Here is a 23,707-nt window from a genome sequence, read left to right on the forward strand (position 1 = left end):
TGTACCTGCTCACCGCACAGATGGACAACTTGTCCAGAAGGATGCTGTAAGGGACAGTAGAAAAAGCCTTACTGAAATCCAGAAAAACTACATCTACTGCCTTCCCTTCATCCGCTAGGTGGGAGACCTTATCATAGAAGGATATTAAATTAGTTAAATAGGACTTTCCCTTTGTGAACCCATGTTGACTGTGCCTGATGACTGCACTGTTCTTCAAATGTCTTTCACTAGCGCCCAGTATGATTTTCTCCATAATTTTTCCAGGAACTGAGGTTAGGCTAACAGGTCCATAGTTTCCTGGGTCCTCCCTCACACCCTTCTTGTAAATTGGAATAATGTCAGCAGGGACCTCTCCAGACTCCCAAGATGGTTGAGAGGGATCCTGCTGTAACTCCTGCTAGCTCCTTCATGACTCTGGTGTGAATCCCATCAGGCTCTGTGGAGTTAGGAACGTTCAACTGATACAACTGGTCCCTTACAATTTCAGTGTCCAAACATGGAAAGTCCCACAGTCATGGTCCTCTGACGGAGGGGACCAGGCAGCCCAAGGTCTATCAGTATTGAATGTCTTCACTTTTTCTTGACGTCAGTTATCTAACCATTCATAAGAAACAGGGAGGCCTACAAAGGCCTCCTCAGAAAAAGCATTATACTTGAGAAATTTTACCACCATATTTAACGAGTCTTAGGTAGTTTTCATCTCAGATGCTACAAACCAGAGTACAAATGACAAGTTCTAGGTCTCAAAGCAGAAGATATGAATTGAGCAGAGAGGGTGTGGTGAATGAAGTCTCTGTACAAGAGGGTATAAGAAAGAAAAGACCAAAAACAAGCGCAAACAAAAGCCTCATAAAACTAAGAAATGTTAAGCGTTTGGAAAGTTTTGTTTGAAAATGTCTCGATAGAAAGTAGATGATAATCTATATGATGACAGAATACCCAACAAGTGGAATGCCCTTTAAGGACCTGAAAAGTAAGGTAACAAAAATATATTCCACACTCTCTGCAAGACTCTAGTACATTCTACAGGCCTCAAAACCTTCTCACAGAATCTGTTTTCAAATTAGATATGAGGAGTGAGCAGACTAGCCTATTTTACTTTTAAGATCAAATTTAACTCATTTCCCTCTAGTGTTACTTGAGAGCAACTGAAGAATAAGCAATACTGGAAGACAACTATTTTTTACACGAAAATAAAAATCTGTTCTCATTTTGTGCTTCTGACCTTCCACTCACGTCAACCCTTGAGTTACATGATCTACTCTGTCCACAGTATAGCAGACTAGGTGAAAGTATCATTTATCGTAAGCTCCTGTATTAGGTTTCATGAAATTTGTCAATCTTTACTTTAACAGCCAAATAAAGACTGCAATATATTACACTGTTGGGTGTATATGCGGAGTCTGGTCCATATTTATTCACAAAGCTGATTTTTGGCAAGTACCAACCCTTTAACACATGGATCGTGCATCCTGAACTAAGGGGATTACAATATTGTTTACAAAGTATCATAATATAGCTGCTGCTTATTGAAAATAGTAAGCTCCGCAGCTCAGTCTCTTCCCACTGTACTGAAAGTTCACCACATACGCCAGGACAGCACTCTAAACTGCCACTGCCAAAAACGTATAACTTCACTAACTAGACCCAGAGTTAAAAACTAAGAAAGGGCTTAAAACAAAACTCAGCAAGCTACATAAAGTTTTACAGTAGATCCATTTCCAAAAATACTGTCCCTATTTGACAAATCAGTGATTTAAGAGATACTACATAGCTGAATGTCAGCAGTTTTGAAACCATGGTCTAATACTAAGACTATGCAGTGTCAGATCTCCCAGTGGTTCAAATTACATTCAGATCAAGCCCAGGCAACTGATCACTTATTTGTAAAATTAACCAAATTATCTGCCTGTATCTTAGCATTCACATGATACAGAGTTTTTTTATCAATTTTGTTCTTTTAGATTCCAAGATGCAAAGGATACTTAACCCAGCGAAAAGCCAAAGAGACAAAGGCAGACATTATTCAGCACAGAGGTGGCTACTGTAAAGTTAACTTGTCAAAATCTTTCTACCCAAATTTGAACCGGTAGAGAGAATTTATTTTGCTTCGACACATGCATGAAATCATCACAATGTTTTTTTGGACGCCGTTAATGTCAGAGATACTCTACATTCGTGTCATATCTAATGTGCATTACTATAATTTAAAAGAAGTAGTTTCTAGAATCCAACATGAATCATAATTTTGTGAAAGGACACATAAGAACAAAATGGCCAATTAAATTATGAAAAAAAAAAAAAAAAAAAGCCTTGCTCTCATCTTTATACCACACTCTCAATTTTTCCACAGTTAAAAAAAGCAAGAATAAGGTTACAGTAAGCACACCAGTGCTCTAAAGGATGGAAACAGAAGGGACTTAGAGGAATGGAAAGAACAAACATTAAGATGAGATAAAAAGATAAGTAGGGATCTCAATGCTGGATTGTTACCCAGTGCACATCAAAATGTCATTCCTTTAAATACTAAAGGATAAACCCACTTCTGTTTCATTCTATTTGATGTTCAAGCAAGGGATTCTCAGAAAGACAGCCTTTCTAGAAGGGACGAAAAGAAGAACAGCCTCGGAAGCCTCCGGAGAGGCTTTGGCCAGGACAGGAGGCGGTTCGGCAACAACAAAGTTGGATTTCTAAGTTCCAGCGGGGCCGCCCGGCGCTCACTGACACCCGGGGCGCGGCGCTTGCCAGCCGGCCGGCCCATCCCGGAGCCCTCGCCCGGCCACCGCACGCAGGACGCCAATGCCCGCGCTGAGCCACCCTCCCCGCGGCCGGGGCGGGGGGGGGCGGCGGGACCGGTCCGACCCGAGGCCTTTCCCGGACGAAGCGCGGGCCGGCTCGGCCCTGCCCCGCCGCCCCTCGGCTGAAAGGCCACCGGCGCCCGGCCGGGCACTACGAGTCTCCGTCCCGGCCCCCCCTCACAGCCACCCGACGGACACCGTGTGTCACCCCCGGTACCTGCGGCGGGAGAGGGGCGCTCCGCCCCCCCGCCCCGCGCGGCGGCGTCTGCTCCTCGCTGATCTTCTGCTTCAGCTTCTTGAACATGGTGGAGGGAGGGAGGGAGGGAGGGAGGGGGCCGGCGGCCTGGGTAGCCGGGTGTGACTCCCCGGCCGGGGAGGCAGCGTCTGCGGCGCGGGGGGAGGAGGGTGGCGGTGGCAGGAGTGAACGCCACCCGCCCCGGCCCCGTGGAGCCGCCGCCGCTTCTCCTCCCTGGGTCCCCCCCAACGGCGGGGCAGGTGAACGCCGCAGCTACTGCGCCTGCGCGGCCAACGTGGAGCCCAGGGCTGCGGAGGGTACGGGGCGCGGCGAGGCACAAACCTCCCCACGGAACGCCCGGCGCCGTCCCCATCGAGTCCGCCCGGAAACCTCTGGAGTGCTCTTCCATTTGTAAAGCTGAGGTACGTTGTTTACAAGCAGACTAGCATTCAAGGTGGAAAGGCAGTGTTTGCCGTCGTTGTAGTTATTACTATGTCTTTGGAACGAGGGGGGAAATGTTCTCGGCCACTTTGTAGAGTCATAGAATTGCCTAGGTCAGAAGGGACCTTTCAGATCATAAGTCCAACCATCAACCAAACTCTGACAAAATCCTCCCATAAACTACGTCCCTAAGCACCACAGCTACCCATCTTTTAAATACCTCCTGGGATGGTGACTCATCCACTTCCCTGGGCAGCCTGTTCCAATGCTTGACAACCCTTGCGGTGAAGAAATTTTTCCTAATATCCAACCTAAACCTCCCCTGGTGCAACTTGAGGCCATTTCCTCTTGTCCTATTGGTTGTTTCTCGGGAGAAGAGACCGACCCCCACCGCTCGACACCCTCCTTTCGGGTAGTTGTAGAGAGCGGTGAGGTCTCCCCTCAGCCTCCTTTTCTCCAGGCTGAACAACCCCAGCTCCCTCAGCCGCTCCTCACAAGACTTGTTCTCCAGACCCCTCACCGGCTTTGTTGCCCTCCTCTGGACCCGCTCCAGCACCTCAGTGTCTCTTTTGTGGTGAGGGGCCCAAAACTGGACACAGTACTCGAGGTGGGGCCTCACCAGTGCCGAGTGCAGGGGGATGATCACTACCCTACTCCTGCTGGACACACTGCTCCTGATACAGGCCGGGATGCTGCTGGCCGCCTTGGCCACCTGGGCACACTGCTGGCTCATATCCAGCTGGCTGTCGATCAACACCCCCAGGTCCTTTTCTGCCAGGCAGCTCTCCAGCCACTCTTACCCAAGCTTGTAACGCTGCATGGGGTTGGGCTGTCGTGACCCAAGTGCAGGACCTGGCACTTTGGCCTTGTTGAACCCCATACCATTGGCCTCAGCTAAAACCTATGGCTTTAGAGCCCTTGTTGGATGAGATTTTTGTGTGTGTTCAGCCCTGTGAGTGCAGATGCAGAGAGCCATCAGCAGTGGCTGGCATTCATTCTCCAACAATGCGACTCTTTTGAAACTTGCTGTGTTGGCAGTGATTTTGTACGAAGGCTTAGACATACACGATGCTGTCTGCAAGAAACACTGAACCATGGGGGTCTTCTGTACAGCACCACACCGAGGAAGAAGATGGATGCTGTAATCGCAAGAATCCAGAAACATTTTCACTGAAATACTCTCCTGTCATCTTTAAATCATTTGAGGAAAAAAAGTGGGTAGGAAATGGATCGTTTCCTGTACATGGACCAAAAAAATAACCAGGATACACCTACAGCAAACACAAACTGCTGTAAGTTTTCCCTAATATTTTGCTACATGTTTTTTTAAAAAAATAAATTATTTTCAGCAGTCTGACTAGCTGTAGATAGTGACTTTGTTTTGTTTTTCCACGGCGACAACGATGTATGTGGAGACAACCATGCATACATCAGATGGCAGCAGCAACTCGCCCACTCTACTGATTTCTAGAGAGAACAAGTGTTGATTTGGAAAACCTTCAAAAAAGCTAGTCTGAGCCTACAAGCCACAATAGGAGAATAAGTATTTTGAAAATTTTTATGTTCTCTTTTCTATAGGTGAGCTTGAAACAGAGGTATAGGAAAAAGTCTCCAGGACTAAAGGGGCAAAACCTGAGTAGCAGTCCATGAGGAAATGAGATAGAATGGGCAATTAAGTTTACTGCAGCCATAAAAAGCAAAAATTCTCTACTTCAGCCAGGTAACCTATGGTGCCTCTAAATAGGACATGCAGCACCACGGCGCTCTCTGACACCTACGTGCTCCATTACAAATGCTAGCTCATCTTCTCTTCAGTATCTGCAGATTACACTCTAAATTTAAACCTAAGTCACTAAATGTAGTATGTGAGTTTGATGGATAAATGCATAATTGAAAGGACACTAGCTCCTACAGCCATCAAATAGAAAAGCAGAGCTTTGTTAATTCTTTCATAAAACGTATCCAACACAAAAGAGAGCTCTGTATTATTTCCTTGGAAAATTTAAAGCTTGAGATAGTATGTCCTGCCTGTTTCTCGTAGTGCAGGTATTTCCATAGGACTAAAGGCTACGTGGAAGAGAACAAGTACAAGACTAGAAACTATGATAAAAGGTAAGTTATTTTTTCCTACACTAAAGTCTTAGTTGCTACAGAAAATGGTAAGGTTATTAATTAATTGGAACTCTGTTAATGGCTTGCAATAATACTAACCCAACGTGGTAATATATGGCAGTTAGGTATTTTCCACAGGATTTTTATACTACATCAAGGTCTTTTGTTGTGTAAATGCCAATGTACATAATCACCTCCTCCACAGGAGGTGACTAACCTGGGGTTTAGGAAGATATGAAGTAACATATGTATGCATCATTTACTCCCACATAGATCGGTGGTATTTAAAAAAATCAAGGACGATGTGCATTTCTGTACTTCTGAACTGGTACAAAACAGCGATGTATTGTGATACATGGCTATGTGCCTAGTGTTGCTCAGAAAATACAAAGTGGTATCTCACACAAGCAGTAGTATAAAGATTCTGAAGATATATATGCAAACTCCACAAAATACTGTAATAAACTTTCTAAAAGGGCTTTAAGTGTTTTAGCACCTGGACAAGTTTGATGAAAACATATTGCAATTACTCTACAAAGCATTTACTCTAAAACCCCACAGAAGTCCTGGGGGAAATGTCTGGAACCATATTCTTACACACACAGAGAGTGTAAAAATCCTTTACTTAACTGAATAGTACCTTATTTCTAGAGGGTCGACCTGATCTTAGTAGATTTCTTTGTGAAGTTAAAAGTAGCAGCTGAAAGTGAAGATTTGCCCCTCCTTTTTATCTTCCTTAAGTACACCAGTTAACATAGGCTAAACAAGAGAAACAGGACATTATTGTACTGTCTGTGACAGATAAATGTGTATCTGGAAACACCAATGGTTATGGCAGATAATTAAGAATAAAGGTCTGTTCCAAATTAAATCTATAGCAGGCATTAATGCATTTCCGTGGGAAAGGGAACAGAGCATAAATGTAAAAGACTGTGTTTTCACAGCAGTCTAGACTTCTCTAATGGTCAGCGACAGTGGCCCACATATCCCTGCAGTCCCATTCCTTGCCTTGTTGCTGGCTCCAGAGCTTTTCAGACCTTTCCCTTAGTCATTTCTGCGTGTTGAGTCTGCAGAAAACTAACCTGACGAACGAGCAAACGATTTTCTGCTGACTTACTGTGCTGAGTCCCCTGAGTACAGGGCTGCTGCAAGAGAGACACAGGCGGGCAGGAGCTGGATAGCTTTATGTTGCCGGAGTTATTTCAGATTGCTCAGGAACACACAGCCTTTGAGCAATTTGCTTAACTTCAAACTAAGTAATCCCACTAAGTGCTACTTCAAGTTCAGCTAGCAAGCAACTCTGTTACTTAAAGAATTGATATTATCTCAGCCAGTAACTATCTTACTTGCTAATGATGGTTGATGTATTCATGCGCGTGGCCTCCAGCCAGTCTAATTTGATTTTTAAAACGCTGCCTTTAAGTTACTGCAGCTTTCTGGAAGTCACAAAAAAAAGCTATGGGCATAAATTATGAATATGGCTTTCAATACTCTTTTCCACACCTACAACTCCAATTACTTTGTGAAAAATGTATGAATTTGCTAGCAGCTAGTTCTTTCAATCCAGTCATCCATCACAAATATGAGAAGACCTAAAAGAAAGCAAGATAACACATGTAGTGTTTCTGATAACTTTTTAATGTTGGTTCATATTTTGTTTGGAAAGGAGGTTTGCCATGTTTGTATTTTTCTTTACATCATCATCATGCTGTTAAAATAATGTCTAATACAAAATATTCCTATTATTCCTACTCAGTAATATTTGACATTGAGGGAGTTACTGTAAAAATAAGTGAACATGGACTGGTAATAGAGTAAACAAACCTAAGCAAAAGGGAGCACTAATCATGTAACTGCAGTTACTGTCAGAGCTTACATACACACCCCTGTTCTTTACAGTTTATGGAATGTCGCATTTGGTAATAATTGTAGTTTTCACTCCTAGTCATAATATTCAAAATACTAATGTTGGTGTTAAAGCAGTCAGAGAGTCTACCATACATAGATGCACAGGAATCAGTTTCAGTTAGGAAGTATTTTGATCTCTACTTCAGCACAAAGGTTACAAACGATAGCATGTTATCTGATAGCGCAGCGAAAACTGTGATAACTCATTGTACATGCAGCCCAAGGAATGAGGCGAAATAGTTGTGCAAAGTTAATTCTTTATAGTGCTGTGATTAGAACCCTAGGAGCTTTAATATGAATAAAATGGATAATCAGAGCATTTGTCTAGCCTGATTTGATTGCCATTTTTACTTTTGTATCTAAATGTTGTGACTTAAAACCACCACCAGATGACAGTGTTCTAGAAGATTATGACTACCTCTCTACAGAGTCATTGTCAGCATTATAAATGCAAAACTATACCAAGAGTGGGATGACAGTTTAAAAACATTCCGGTCAGGGAATTGACAAAAACCAAAGTTTCTATATCACCTGTATAATCATTCCACATACAAAGTATAGGCTGCTCTAAGTAACTTGCCGGGTATCAAATATTAAATTTCTTTACTGTGTGGCTGACTTCATGGCTGCTTAACAAACAGTCTATTTGCTGTTTGTTTGTGCAGTAATACATTCTCCTGTGGTGCCCAGATATTGGTCTGATCTCAGTGAAGGTAAAACTGAGCAAAAAGGTTCATTAATAGCCATTTGAATAAAGATAGTGAGTGACCTGAGGGAAAAGTCAGATTTGTGAGTGTGTTCAAAATGCACAAGGCTATGCAAAGAGCAAGGGCGGTGTCTGAGAAAGCAGCAAAGTAGCCTAAAGTCTGCACTTGTTCAAAGCGACAAGACAAGAAGAATTAACTCACTGCGGAGTGAGGAAAAGCTGACAGGCATTGCTGCTCTGCACCTTGGGAGGGAAAGGAAGCTCTCTGCTCTAGTGGGAAAGTTGTTCAGAGATCACATTTCAGGCCACACATCTCTCTCTTCAAAAGTACAAAGTGCGAGCTCAGGCATTGAAGACTACTAAGCACCACTGCAGTAAACTGGCTCACTAATTAGGACTGCAGGAGGAGGAAAATTATTTGGATTTATTCATCTGAAAGACCATGAGCCATCTTTTTGTGAATGGGACTATAAAACATGGAGAGATTTAAAAGCGAGTGACAGAATTTTGTCCTGCAAGAGTCGTACTCTCCTAAAACAAAAATCTTCACTTTATCACTACCTTGCTTAAGTGGCATTTCCTTTCTGCTTTGTGTAGAGCATCAAAACCTTCCTCCCAACTTCCATTTCACTTTAATTTTACTTTAAAAGCTCTGGGTGCCACAAAAAGGGAGACGATGCTATAAAACATCAGATCCTTTATATCAACAGTAATGCTAGTCACGAGTTTGATTTTAAATTAGCTGGCAGCACACTCTCACTTGAGTACTTTTATTTCTGTAATCACAATATTAAAAACAAAAAAAACAAAACAAGCACAAAAACACCAAGAAATCTTTATGGGCAAGAACCTTACATCTAAAAAGAGGAAAGAACTTGTTCCTGAAGGCAGAGCTTCTTCATGACAGAAGAGTCGGCTGGTTTCAAGGAGACCTGGGTTCTATTCCCAGCCCTCCCAGTGCCCTGCTCACCCACCCCAGGCAAGCTATTTTGCATCTCGGTGCTTCTATTGGTATTTTAATCAAGAACAATGATGCTACCCAATTTCCTGCAAACACATGGTTAGTTTTCTTCCTTGCTTGCCCAACTGCTGATAGAAAGGTCAAAGGAATGACTGCTTATTTAGATGCTTTTTAAAAATACTGATATACACATTCATAAGACACAGTTGTCTCCCTGCTGGGATTTTTCTGATTCTATGATAATGTTTTCCCCTTAAGCACTGTCATTAAGAAACAGCAAATGATTTTGCTTAATCATTTTTAGTCAGCAGAGCTAGGAACACATGCAAAGTTTTTGAGACACTGAGGTTATTCAGTTGAGTAGAGCTAAAAAACTAGTTTAATTTCTGTGATCCCCTTAGCTAAAGTGTGGAACATCTAAAACCACATCACTGGAGATGCTACACCCAGCAGAACTCACTGCTGAGGAAAATCACTGAGTCACAGCATGACAGATTCTTAAAGAGGTATACTGAATAACATTTGCAACTACTAAGGTAAGCATCTATTTCAAGGAGAACCAGGAAGTATTTTTCCCAATTACAATACTGTATATTTTGATTGTCATTAAGGAAAGCATTCACTTTCCTTCGGCAGTATCAAATTTATGAAACTGATGAATGCAGAATACAGAAAACGGTGATTTAGGAATAATTATTCTACTTCCCTGCATCACAGTTTCTAGAATCTACAAAACAGAACAAATACACATTTTTGTTCTGTGATTATGCAAAGCCATGACATATAAAAGCACAAATACAATAGTTTTATGTAGCTAGATCTATCAATTAGTGCTTCAGTTCAGGACATGTGAAGGTTATGAATCTTTAAGAACACTCGACCAATTTCAGATTAGGAATTTATCAGTATTTAAGATAATATCCTGACACTGCTATACGGTTGCTTGAGTATTGTCATACTGTAAATTCCCTACTACTCTTACTTTTCAAGTGTTTTGGAGGGAAGTGTTTCTCATCCTCCTTAACTTGTTTTTCTAGCTCCTGGGATTTACTACAAGCTTTGCCACCCACTGAGTAGAGTGGAATATCTGGCTGAAGAGACTGAGGTCTTTAGGGCTGAAATTCCTTTCATGTCTGACCTACTTCTCAATGACTGGCCCATAGGGCACTTCTACATGAAGAAGAGTAACTTACCTTTCAGTTGAAAATAGTGAACGCTTCATCACCTCTGCTGAACTACTACAGCAGCAGAGTTATTATTCAGTGTTGATTTGCATACATGATATCTGGCTTTCTTAAAGTGCTTTAGAAACAAATGCATAGTAGGTCTGATGGTATGACCACAAAATAAACACAAGTCATTTTACAGGTGAGTAAAGTGAGTTCTGGAAAACTCAAGATACTACACGGCAACTTAGTGGTGGATATGAAACTGAAACATGGATCATTTGATAGTGTTCCCAGATTTATCATTTAAAATGTTTTTAACCCTGTGCTCTAGAAGACATCCTTACTTAATTGCATACACACATAATGAAAAGAGATGCTCCCCTTCTTGTATTCTTATGCTATTTCATAGTCTCTAGGAGCAAACCTATACGTAAGGATGATATGCTGGCATGCTTCCTTTCTATTATCCCCCCTCGCTTGCAAAGAAATACTGCCAATGCAGAATCTTGAGATGTGAAGCATTTCTTTGACTTGAGAAAACTATTATTTAAAAGGAAGCGATTACCAAACTGCCCAGAATGCTCCAACTAACTACGTAATTTTGCATCTTCATCTGTTAACATGCACTATTTTAAATTAAACTAAAACTCTAATCATCAGATTGTTCTCTCTTGCCTTATTATGTCACTTTGATTGCACACTCCTCTCACACATGAAGTTTTTCGCTGCTTATTGTGAAAAGGCCATTGGGTTTGGCTTAACAAATACGAGGTACAGCTCACAGCATAGTTATGTTTAACTATAATATAAAATATACCTTCTTGATTTATTAAAATAAAATATTCCTTATTAAATTTTTAATATAAAATATTCCTTATTGATGAGTGTGTTTATTAAAATGGATCACTTACCTTCTAAATGGCAAAATACCGTTTTTCCAACTACCCAAAGTAAACTCTGATGCCTGTACTTGAAGTATTACAATGTCACATTTCCAGAGGAAAAAAAAACACTTAAAAAAACCCTATCACCAGAAAACAGTGACAAGTCTTCACACAAGTACTTCCTCTGGTAATTTGCTTCAATACATCTGGATTTTCCTGTGGCACTGAAAGGGGAGGGGGTGTGAACCTAAGGGTTACAGTTATGCAGTCCAATTTATAGTAAATGCAGTATGAACTCAAACTATTATATCAAGAAAAACTAAGCTGACCTCAACTTGTCCTCCAGCACCTGAAACTTCATTTGGAATGACATCTGTGGGAGATAAGACGAAAGAGATGCTGAGTTGATGGGGACTGCCTCAGTATTAAACTGATTTGAACGGATTTCAGGCAATTTGATTATTATTTCCAACCCTGCCAGGTCCTTCTTATGAAACCAGCAGCCATATTGTGTGCTTCTCATTCTGATTTAGCAGCAATTTGCATGCAACTGAAGAAACTCAAGAGTTATGATGCAAGTCACTGTTTACGAAAGAATTTACAGTGTGATTTTTACTCCGTGAATCTATTATATTAAACGTACGCGATAATACTTATTCACAGAAGTGCTATACTGAATTATTTACCAGAGATGAAGGCCGGACCCTGTTCTCAGGCAGGGGAGACTGCTGTGGATACTTAGGTCAGAATACACAGAACTCATGGAAACCCTGAGATGTAATTCTATCTCCTACTGGTAATGACTAGAATGGAGACATGTTATTTAGTCTTTGATTTCCAAGCGTAAAGCGTTGCATGTTCTTCTATTATCCTACCTTATTCAGTTCATCCCTTTAACTATCTAACCTAGCAAGAAATGTTGTTCTACATCACGTAGCTCCCTGGACCTCTGTTCAACTCATTCTTCAATATAAAGTGCTGCAATCCAAAACATCAAGATAATCTTGTAGTTAGGACCCTGAGAGAAGAGAAAAAGCCCATTACGGTCTGAAAGTTTTGCAAACAGTTAAAATTTCATAATTATACTATAAATATGCACACAAATACTTAGAAGGAAGGCATAACTTCCTTTTGGCTCTGTTCAGACACTGTAAGAAAGATAACTCTTCACTTGCTGTCATAATGCATTAACCGTTGTCATGCTATTATAGAATTCTTGTTGAAAGCCTACTCTAAATCTAACAGTTTGCACTGAAAATGTTTCACGCAGTATTTTATCCTCTTCTTCCATGTACTAAAAATCGCTTTCTTTAAGTTAATCTAATTAAGCACAATATGAAGGTTCATTCATTAATTTTATTATTCAAAATATTTTTCTAGATATTTAATTCTTTAGAGTCTAGAGGTCCAAACTTTTGCTAGTCCATTAGGGACAATACTAAGCAAGTAACATGCTGCAGGTAAGATCAAATTTTGTTCTTGCCAACCCCTGTTACAACCTTTTAATTTCTTATAGCTATGAACAATGTCATAAAGTCTCATTGGGTAATACACTGCCCACAAGCCATGTGGGGGGCTTGGGGTCTTCTGGTGTAGTCCATGTAGCACATGCTCAAGCAGGAGCCACACAGGAAGGTTAGGTATAGGGAGGTAACTGTGGACTATTATGAAATAACAAACCACCATGAATGAGACTACTTTAGCTTCTGTGGTGTCGGTAATCTAGAGTACACAGTGCATACTTACAAAACATTCTCTTGTTGCCATTACTTTACAGCCAGCAAACCAGCCATGAAGCTATCAAGCAGTTTTGGACATGACTCCTCTTACCTAAGCAGCCTGAAATACTTCGGAATCAAGGTGGTGCTTCTCTGGAGTTCAAAGGAGAAATTGCGGCTTCAGGAGAACACCTAGTCTCCAAAACCAAAACTGGAAAAGCAGACATCACACAGGTAAACACAGTGGTTGCTCAACACAAGCCTCAGAGCAAAGAGAACAGATAGGTGGTTGACTGCAAAAATCCAGAGCAGAGAGACAAGTACACGGACAGTCTTCAAATCACTCTTTGTCCAAAAATGAATAAAATTTCTGAATTTTAAGTTCAAAAATTTGCACTTTTTGAATGCCGTTTTCTCATTTTTTAGTCCTGATTTGCAAACAAACAAATCCAGTTGCATCATTCATGCAGAAATGCCCTGAGAAGATAAAAGCAAAAAGGATCAAATCAAAAGCTTTGTTACATGGTGCAAACGAAATAATGAAGCAGGAGAGTTCCCTCGTGCTTATTTGAGAAGACTTACCACTGCACACAAGAAATTTAACTCCTATGAAATAAACTCCATTAATGACAACTAGTAATTTTACTTCTAGTTAGTGAAACTAATTTCATTTTTGCTGTAGTGGAAGAATTTTCTTGTTTTGTGAATTTAGTCTAACACTAAGACTGCTCAAAGGCGAAGGCTGTTCAAAGACAGAAATACCGAAAGAACGGAAAACAGGTTTGCCTCCAATGTTTCCAGCGAAGATTAATTTTAGGAGGAGAGGGAGAAGAATGCAAATACTGAATACACTTAAAAGGCTTGCTGACTGAAATGACACACTCCCTTTAAGAATGAGAAACATATCAAGTGCATTAGTTAACACAGAAAACATTTCTAGTTTTTAAATCAAAACCAAGAATTGTCTGCTTTTTAACGTCATCTTGACTGTTGTATTTTAGATACTTAAGGCTACTTTTGTTTGTTGGCATATTTGGAAATAGGGGAAAGTATAAATACTGAGAATATAAACTATGAACATAATTCGAAATGGGACTCAAAAATCAGACCTCGCAGTGCAAATGCAGAAGAGACGAAGGATCAGAAAATGGCATCACTGTAGAGATAACAGCACGTTATTGAGAAATGAGAGCAGTGGCACTGCCTAATGTTAAGGACATGAGTATCAGGTCTTCAGTATACCAACATAATAATCTTCACATCTTTGTGATCCTGACCTTCTGAGCTCTTTTATTATAGCAACTTACAGTAAGAACCTACTCCCCGCCGGCGAGAGGCTACAAACAGCAGCAGCTTTAATCGGCTGACTAGGAATAACAGCTTATACTTTTGCATCTACTCTTCTCTCTTCTTACCTTTACTATGCCCCTGCAAACTCCACTCCTTTCTCTTTTCTGTGCTAAACCAAAGAGGTCTCAGTCTTGGGTTTTGGCCAGCTGCCTGGCTTAGGGTGGAGAGCAGCCACTTCCTTGGTGGCCAGCCAGTAGTGGCATTGCCCCCTCACCGCTCGGGCACCTGGCAGCCCATGGTGTCCCACACCAGCTGCTGACCTTGTACAGACTTAGCACCACGCCAGCAACCGGCTGGCGTCAGAGCGGCTGGGTGAGCCACTGCCCTCACTTCCCAGGCACTATGTTGGGCTTCTAAATGGTTATTTGTCACTATCAAGGGAATGATTTCAAATTAAAAGCCTTTTTTGGATACAAAATCTACAAGCAAAAATTCTCACACCTTAACCTAGCACAGTCAAGGGCAGAGGTAAAACAGTTTACTTCAGTTTTGCCCTTTAATCTTACATTAAGTTGCCCAAAGATAGAGCCAGTAAGGAAAATAATTGCATCTAAGAAAAGCTTAGATGAGTTTCGGTTCAGTGTCTTCCTTACAACTGATTTTCTTGATCTCAATAATTTCTGGGGTAACTTTTTACAAAACATCTCTTAGTAGACTTTCTGGATGCTACTCCTTTAAATCTGACAAATAAGAACAAGTGCAACCCTCAAATAGCTAATTTGAACTAAGAGTTTTTACTGCTTTTCTTCATCCAGCATGAAAGCTTCTATTTTTTTTTTCTCCTGGGGTGCTTTTTTTTTTTTTCTCCAGGAAAAGGCATGCATGTTTTAACAGTAACAACATATAGATAGGAAGCCCCTTTCTTCCTGTTCCAGGGTATACTCCAGGCATTACTTGTACATTTATCGATGACAAATTATAAGGAATACAACAACTATTATGTAAGTTTCAAGCAACTAAATTTTAGTCATATCAACCCGTATTTTTATGTTTAGTTAGCAGTTATCATCCTACTGGTTATGTTTGGTACCATCTTTTACAAGCAACCCAGTCAAACGTCCTCTCCATAACACAAAGAAGTAGATAAATGCAGGTGCAGAACTGGTTGTTCTAAAAATGAACGTGGCTGTCTTGCTTACCAGGAATTGAGAAGTGTGGTATTTCCCTCAGAAAACAGGCAAAGCTTGAAAAGTCAGCACAGAGCTTACTTATGCTGGTCCGGTGACTATTTAAATTTCTTCTCAAAGGTTTCTGAAGTAAAGCAGACATGGAGAGTTAGGAGAATACTGTGACATCTTCAGTGAATGAGTAACCTAGCAGCATGAAATGGTTATTCAAATAATTGTCTGTCATTAGACACTGTAACCTGTTTGAGATTCCATTTAGTCTAGTTTTAATATTTAATTTGTTAGTACATGATGTTCTGGTTTATAGATATTGCATGTATGTGTATTTTCTATATATATGAATAAAAGTTACAATTTCTTTTGGTTCTTTAAAGGATTCTTAAATTGCTGGATTAACCCATTCTATTTTTATTAATAAATCCTAAAAGTATTTGGTTTTGGCCTGAAGTAATTAAAGAATCTGATGTCTACAACAAAGCAGCAAAACTAAGTTGTTGCATAAAAGCTTAAGGTGTGGTTTGAAGTATAGCTCTGCTCTGAAAAATTGCTGTAAAAACAGTATGAAAAAAAAAAAATAATCCATATTTGTTGTGCCTTGGTTCTGACACCTGATGCGCTTTTTGTAGTCATGTAGGGAGTTTGGGTTTGGGGGTGTGGGGGGGTTTGTTGTTTGGGCTTTTTTTTTTCCCCAAAACTGACAGGCCTGCAAACCAACCTTGGCTCCTGTAGTCACCCAGCATTATTTCTTGCTCATGTCTCACTTCCTGTAACAAAAGTTCTCCCTGCCAAACAGTGTCCTCAGTACAGTTGTGTAATCCCGTGTTGGTTTGGTTTTTTTTTTTTTTTTTTTTTTAAAGTGATGCCCTTGGTGACACCTGTGCAAGCTGAGCTGAGGTTGCATAAGTAACCAACTGGCTCTCTTAACTGGATGCTAATAAACAAGTCTGCACAAGAAAACTGTAATCCAGTTTGTGTGTGCTCTCTCTCTTTTTTTAGCTGAGCTGGTCGGAATAGTTAGTAAGTGTACAAAATATTCAGGCATGAATCATCACAAAAGTTACTGGATCTCCTTTTGAGTGCTACAGCAATGTTGAGCAAGACTGTCATGTCACTCTTCAGAATTAAATCATGCCTGGAAGTAGAACTGGCCAGTGTATATATATATATATTGGAGGGACATCTGCTGCTTTTACATTTGCTCAGCCTAGAAACAGTAGGACAGATTCTTTCCCTTGCACCATCTATAGCTTTGTTTACCCTGTTTCAGTCGGTTTGACTTTTGCTAATAAAATTCAAGAAGTCTCACAGATTTGCATAGGTGTAATTTAGGATGTCCCTTAGCAACCGTGATTATTTGCATGATCATCTTAAAAAACCCTGAAAAGGCAAAAACAAAGCCTTAGAAAGTGCAAGCAATCTTTTCTACTTCATGTATCAAATACAGAATTCTACAATGTTGAAGGTTTTTTTAGATCAGAACTGCGCGTTAAATACAGAAATATAAAAACTTGCTTTTTACTCCTAGGTCACAAAGGTTGAGCTGCCATAACCCTCAGAGGATTCAACATGAAGTAAACCTAGAGATCAATTTTCTACAAAATCTAAGTAATCTAATTAGTGTGAGCTCTAAAATGCAATGTACATTTAAAGGAATATTATCGATTTCACTTAGTTTAATTAATTTGTTTAAATATTTCCAAATTACACATCCACTTTTCAGTCTGGCCAGTTCTCATGTTACAACTAGACTTCTGGAGCCTTCTAATAGCTTCACTCTCTAGCCGAATAAAAGATCCACATATTGTCATAAGAAAGACTGAAGAGGGACATGCTATAATACAATCTTAAGACAAATGATTAAATTAAAGACAAATATCAACAGGTTAGACTTTACAGACAAGGAAGACATAGCTTAAACTGTATTTAATTTAAATAAAGTAAGTATTAGGAACATTTCTGGGACTTTTTCACATTTTTCTTCTTCCTCGTTGTTTTATTGTGTTTGAATTCCATTAGCATAGCATTTCTCTGAAATGTTAAGAATAGGAACTTCTTTTTTTAAAAAACAAATGTATAGTATAATAGTCCTAAAATTTCAAGCATTGGAGCTACTGTTGGCTCTAATCATGACTTGGCAAAGCTGTTTTTGCTCTAGACCTTGGGTGCATGTACCTTATAGACAAATATTACCTAATTCCCAGTCTTCCAAAGTTTGTACGTATGCTGATTTTCAAACGGGCTGTTTCTCTCAGTGGTGCTGAGCATCCACAGCTGCCAATGACTAAAGTGGCAGTATCTGCTCAGGAGTTGGAAAAAAACTGGCCCAAAAGGAAATTTGATTAAGTCTGCAAAGATGCAAACTTACCATTGACTGGCTTCTGTGAGCAATATACAGATTTGACAATTTCTAAAGTGCAGTACAGAGCTTGACATTTAAAATTTAAATTTCAGTGTCGTTTTGCTTCTCCAGTTTAACAGTACTTGTACGAAGGAAGCATCCACCTTCACCTTCAAATAATGATGCAAATTAACATCACACATACACCAACAGAGAAGTGCACTGCAGCAGCAAGCAGCAGCCTGCAGCATAGAGGCTCCAGACTAATGGAAAGGAAGCATCTCCCTCAGTTGGGCTTTCAGTTACTCCATTTGGTTGTTTTTTAAATGCATTAGACAGAGGGTCAATTTTGTTGCTGAAAAAAATTAGATGGAGGCTCAGTGACAGCTATTTTTGTGATACAGAGAATCTGTGCCCTTGAGATTTTGAAGAGAACTGTAAGAGAGTGCTTCCTTCAGGTAGGAAGCAAAAATAAAAGAGTATTTTAATTTTTATTGTATTTTCTAAAGAAGACAAAAAACACAGTAGATATGTCTTAGCTATATTAGTAATTTGTTCACCTCAGCATACCTAGTGGGAACGCTGTAGCAGGTGAAGATAATTTGGGTTGTGGGGATATCAGGCATAGGAGCATTCTGATAAATGCCCATTAGATTTTAGCGTGTTATAAAATCTAAATGTATTGAAAAGTCATATTTAAATTGTACATTTTAATGATGGTGCTAAATTTAAAAAATATATCAGGCATCAGAAATATGACTAAGAAAAACACGTGAGTACATACTAAAAGATCCCCAAGTTTACTCACTTGTGCTTAATATAGACACTGCTCATTATTTTTGCTAACTCAGCACAAGTATGTAAGAGTGAGGTGATTTCCTCTATGTGGCTTGTGGATCATCAGCAGGATCAACTAGCACTTACTCAGTCTCTTTTACACGCAAAAGAATAGATCATGACTTCAGACTGAGTTTTCAAGAATGATATTTAGTGTAGGATATTGTCAACATTTCTACATATATCAAACAGAACATACAGACATTTAAAACTATATCTATCCGGTCTGTAAGGACAACGATACATGGATCTCTAGTTGTTTTTACAATGGCATGAAAAGCTGTATATGAAAATTAAATATACTGCTATGTATAATATAAAAGCTTTCAAATTTTAAAGTAAAACACTAGTTTTTAAATTAATTTTTTCAGAATATAGCTTCACTCTCTGAAAAAAAAAGGTTTCCCACTAACTCTCAGTCCACAAACCTTGTTAAGATATTTCATAATTTATCTACATCTAAATGGGATGGATCGAAATAATGCCAGTATCTTCCCCTTATTTCTTATTTAACAAGCTGATCTTTGGACACTGGTCAGAGCACTCTAGTGCTTAAAATTTTACTGCATAAAAGTGGACACTAATCCATAGCAATTAAAAAAATCTTCCTATAAACACATTCTAAACATAAAACACAACATTCTAGTACTTACCTTATTTCTAAAAGACTTAAAAAAAAAAGAAACAAGAACCAAAACAGGGAAAATAAAAATCTAGAAAGTGGGGAGCATTCTGTTTTAAATTGTTTGATCAATTATCAAATCTGTGTTAAAACAGATGTTTTCTACAAAAGGTTGCATTTACTTGGAAATGTAAATTTCTGGAAAAACATTGGAATAGGAATTTTTCAGTTAGCCCTCCCTACACCTATTCGACACACAGTCTAACCCTTTCCCTGCTGAGGATGCAATGGATCTGAACCAGAACAACTCATGGAATTCTACTGCTGGAAAGCACCAAAAAGATTTGTGGGCACTAATCTCCATCAAAATGCATGGTATATGCATAATTACTACTGTGTCCTACAGATTTTTGCACTATTGAAAGTAAATAAGATAAATGGAAAAACTAGATCTCTCTGTTGCTAGCACTACCAGAAACAAACTTCTAATTTGTAATAACCCCTACAAGGACAGCTGTGAAATGTGCATATCCCCACAAAAAACTGCCAGGAATTTTGAATGGTTTTGGTTTTTTTTTTTCACTACTTGGTAAACGTCATATGTATGCAAAAACCTTACAGAGGAAACATGATACCAGTCCCTCAGTACTCCAATGAATTCTACAAAAGAGTTAAATAAAGAATTTTGTGATTATGTTCAGTGTACAGTCTGCATGCATTCTGCCTTATAACGGTTTCAAATATTCTCTTTGAATTGTTTCCCACCATTTACATTTAAGTCATGCAACCCTTTGCTTATTGCTTTGAATGTAACTGAAAATCAACATTACTTTGAATAATGACAAGTGCTTCAACAGAGCTGGCACTGAATCATTTTAAACATCTTTTGACTGTGCCACACGATTACTCATTCTTTTGCTCTATCTATTTAGTTTTCTAGTAACTAAAACCAGATTTTACTAGTCTAGTAACTTAATTATAAACTGCCCAGTGTCTGTTTACGTAAGTGGTTCACTTATGGTAGAAACCCTCTGATTGCTGTAGTTCCACAGACCTTGTATTTCATAGATATAATATGCCTTCTAATAATTTCCAAGTTAAAAAATTGGTGCAGATAAGATCACATCTTACCTAAGGAAGGCAATGCATTCTTTTTTTTTCTTCTTCTTTTTTTTTGATTAAAAAAAACCCCACATATAAATGCTGAGATTGAAGACATTTAATATGTATTACTGTCTGTGTATCCGATTACAGAAATATATCTTTAGCAGAAATTAAACTCTTAAGAAAAGGTGGGGGGGGACAGCACTAAAAGGACCTGGCAGAAGCCTCCTGTAAGCACATCCAATAACCATTTTGGAAAACAAAACAAACAAGAAAAAGTTGCTCTCTGCCTTACAAAAGAGGTCTGCACTTACTTTACAGTATGGACACACAGAGTTGATTTTCCACCTGTCACAAGGGAGTATTATAACATCCTTTTGTGGGGAGGGGGCGAACAGTTGCTAACAACATTGGGAATCTCCAAAAGAGGATCTACTACAGCTGGAAAAAAAATGTATGTTCAATTGTGCCAAATAAATTGTTGAGTGATGATATCCGAACTAAGGAGATGGAAACTACAGGAATGAAAGGGGACAAAATGGGAAGGAGAAAAATAAGTGGATGGAGGTGGTCAGAACTTCTTAAAATGATATGATAAACGAGCCTTCATCAGTAAACCAATCTACCAGTTAAACTAACTTTAGTTTAACTAACTAGTTTAACTAACTTGTTTAGCTGGAAGTTACTCTTTCCATGGGAGGGAGGGAGGAGAGGGCCTGTTGTGGGGGAGGGAAGAAGAGATGGAGGGAATGTCACAGAGAGTTAGACTATAATCCTACATGTGTGCCATCACTATTACATTCTTAACCAGAAGCTGCAATAATCGTGAAACAAAAGCTTCATGGGAAGATTAGAAAAGCTAGAGAGCGTCAAAAATATATATATATATTCAGAACTGCACAAATAGCAAACATTATACAGGAAAACACCACCTTTTTCTGTAAACTGTCTCTCATCAAAGTTGTTTCAGTGAATAATCTCTTTAAAACTGTATACAAATTATTGCAGGAAGTTGACGTTGTTGAAAGTGTTCCCTGTGACTTACAGATTCATCCTAGATATACTTACCTAGGTCATCATCACTCTAAAAAGAACTAAGATTTTTACTCATGGAATACCTCAACCAAGCAAAAGAGTTTTAGAGAAAGCTTTCCAGAGAAAAGGGAAAGGAGAGAGTAAATCAGCAGGCTCAATTACATACGGCAAGGAATCTATACTAATCTACCATATAACAGGACAACAGTGAAGAGAAAATACATTCAAAGGCAGATCCAGTGACACTTCATTCATGTATTTAATTTTAGCAGAAACTCATTATTAACAGAGCAGGCTTTATACTAGCTTCAATAAGAATTTGTTCAAGGCAGATTCATAAATCATATGTTGTAAATGTTGCCATTTCACAGCAAAATTACCAACATAACTTTCGTTTTCTGGCTTCTAATTAAAGGTTGATAATGAAACTGTATATAACTTGACTGTTTAACTACTCATTAACGATGCTGAACTCAGAATTGCTACTGTGACATCCTGTACCACTGCTTGTAGTGACTGCACTGTGTATACACTGTACTGTGCACCGCTTTTAGTCAAGTAAACAATTGCTCTTTCAAGCCACAAAAATGCACGTCTGCTCTCAAGGAGACATGTGTTTTGCTGCATCATTAAAGAAAAATGCGCAGCCTATGATATCAAAAGACTAAACGTATGCAACTACCAACACTTCATTGGAGAAAAATGTATAAACAACTGAAAACGTTTTTCCCCTTTATATAGTAATATATTAATAGAGAATCATCCCACGCAAACCTGGGACATCCCACATATCAGTAGATTCCATACAAGGTTCAGGAGATTCCCTCTCCACTCAAGAGGGAACAAAAGACCTCTCCCACCAGCTAGGCTGTTTTTTTAATGAAGACTCTCCATAAAGCCCAGAAAATCAGCAGGTGAGTCCTTCTGTAAGAATAAACTACAAATAAAAACGTAGTTTTTAAGCCAGTACTTTTTTTTCGTCTTTCCTACTGATGTTCCAAGAGAAACTTTCTACTTCATCTCCCTGTGGTGAGATCATAATTTATCACTACAGAAATTAACGTGATGTTAAAAATAAGCCTGCTGAGGCTATGCTGCATGATGAGTGAGGAGAGAGACTGAGACAGTACAGGGTTTCTCAGACAGGAAGTTATAAAATACTAATGAAACTCAAGGAAATTGTTTTATGTCACTGTAATAGATTTAATTCACTTGCACGTCTCTTTTTCTTTACTTCGTGCACATCCACTTGAGCTTATTTTAGTATGACATTTGACCTCTGCCAAGGGCTCTGGTGAATGTTCTTGAGTCCTGCCACTAGGCTTGTCATTCTAACAGTGCTTTTTCATTCCCGTGTGATGTTTAACATAGGAAATGCCATCTCCTCCAGACCTCTGATCATCTCTACGTTCTTTCAGACACCTTGCACTTGCTGGCAGAGGTGTTGAAAAGCAAGTGGACTACAGATCTGATCCCAAGTCCACTCCGCAGCAATCTCATCAATACTTTCATGAACGTTAGCTGGCGCTTTGTGAATAAATTGGAACAGATTTAGTCATAGACTGGTTAGAGTTGGGAGGGACCTTAAAGACTATCTAGTTCCAATGCCTTACACCTTTCCTTAACATCCCCTTAATGGTACACCATATATACCATACTTTTTTTCTTTCTTTTCTATATGGTATTCTTAGGGATTTCATTGCTTGTCTGTATTTAAAATTTGATAGCACAGAAGGCCAGCTGCGTTTGGGCCTGCACAGAAGATAAGGTGTAAATGCTTGCACAGGATTCTTTTACCCATAAACCCCGCCTGGCACCCATCCACCTAAACCTTCCACCACACTCATGGCGGGGACGGGGTGTGCCAGCTCTTAAAAGCGATGGGAGCAGGACACCCCAGCTTGGCAAAATGCGCAGGGACAGATTCCACGGGCCCGGGCCCGGCTGAAGGTGGCGGGTCGCGCCGCGGCCTTGACTGGGGGGCTCCAGCTGGTCCGTACAAACAAAACCGAGAAGCAAACGCAAAGGAGAAGGTCGCAGACCTACCTCTCCCCGCCACAGCAGTGAGTCAGCCGGCCCACCCGGTGATAAGGGGGGGAGCCGAGGCGGAGAGCTGGCCGCAGCCCTCCTCACAGGGCACGACCCCCCTCCCTTTGCTGCCTGCTGAGGAGAAGAGAAACGGGGATGGGGGGAGAGGCAAGCACTCCCCCTCCAGCAGCGCGTTTAGCGCCGGGGGCTGACTGCTGCCTCACCGTCCCTGAGCTGAAAAGGCCGCCTCAGGACACAGGCACCCGCCTCCCTTTCCCTCAGAGCTCCGGACAGCCGGGGCTCCGCCGGCGGGGCTCCGCAGGCGGCGCTCCGC

The 23,707-nt window shown here is 40.0% G+C and overlaps 1 protein-coding gene and 2 long non-coding RNA genes across 7 annotated transcripts in view; 1 reads left to right on the forward strand and 2 right to left on the reverse strand.

Annotated features, from left to right (window-relative positions):
* The window catches only part of GOLGA4 (golgin A4), a 71,702-nt gene extending 68,426 nt beyond the window's left edge, over positions 1-3,276 (reverse strand). For all 4 annotated transcript variants that reach the window (XM_063325552.1, XM_063325551.1, XM_063325550.1 and 1 more), the window contains exon 1: positions 3,016-3,276. In XM_063325552.1, the coding sequence (XP_063181622.1) occupies positions 3,016-3,102 (87 nt within the window). In that variant the 5' untranslated portion in view covers positions 3,103-3,276. The remainder of the gene's footprint in view (positions 1-3,015) is intronic.
* A 111-nt stretch (positions 3,277-3,387) lies between these two features.
* Positions 3,388-13,126, forward strand: LOC134511508 (uncharacterized). Of its 2 annotated transcripts, XR_010069892.1 has the most exons (4): positions 3,388-3,455; positions 4,588-4,766; positions 5,516-5,586; positions 12,992-13,126. It is a non-coding gene; the product is annotated as an uncharacterized LOC134511508 (long non-coding RNA). The 2 variants fall into 2 exon arrangements; XR_010069893.1 differs by lacking the exon at positions 4,588-4,766 and having other exon boundaries at positions 3,389-3,455; positions 5,521-5,586.
* Positions 11,142-23,684, reverse strand: LOC134511507 (uncharacterized). Its single transcript, XR_010069891.1, has 4 exons — positions 23,392-23,684; positions 15,422-15,533; positions 13,045-13,409; positions 11,142-12,232 (listed from the first exon to the last, which is right to left on the reverse strand). It is a non-coding gene; the product is annotated as an uncharacterized LOC134511507 (long non-coding RNA).
* Between the last annotated feature and the right edge of the window lie 23 nt (positions 23,685-23,707).

This window comes from Chroicocephalus ridibundus, chromosome 2 (assembly GCF_963924245.1).
Source record: "Chroicocephalus ridibundus chromosome 2, bChrRid1.1, whole genome shotgun sequence".
Taxonomy (NCBI): Eukaryota; Metazoa; Chordata; class Aves; order Charadriiformes; family Laridae; genus Chroicocephalus; species Chroicocephalus ridibundus.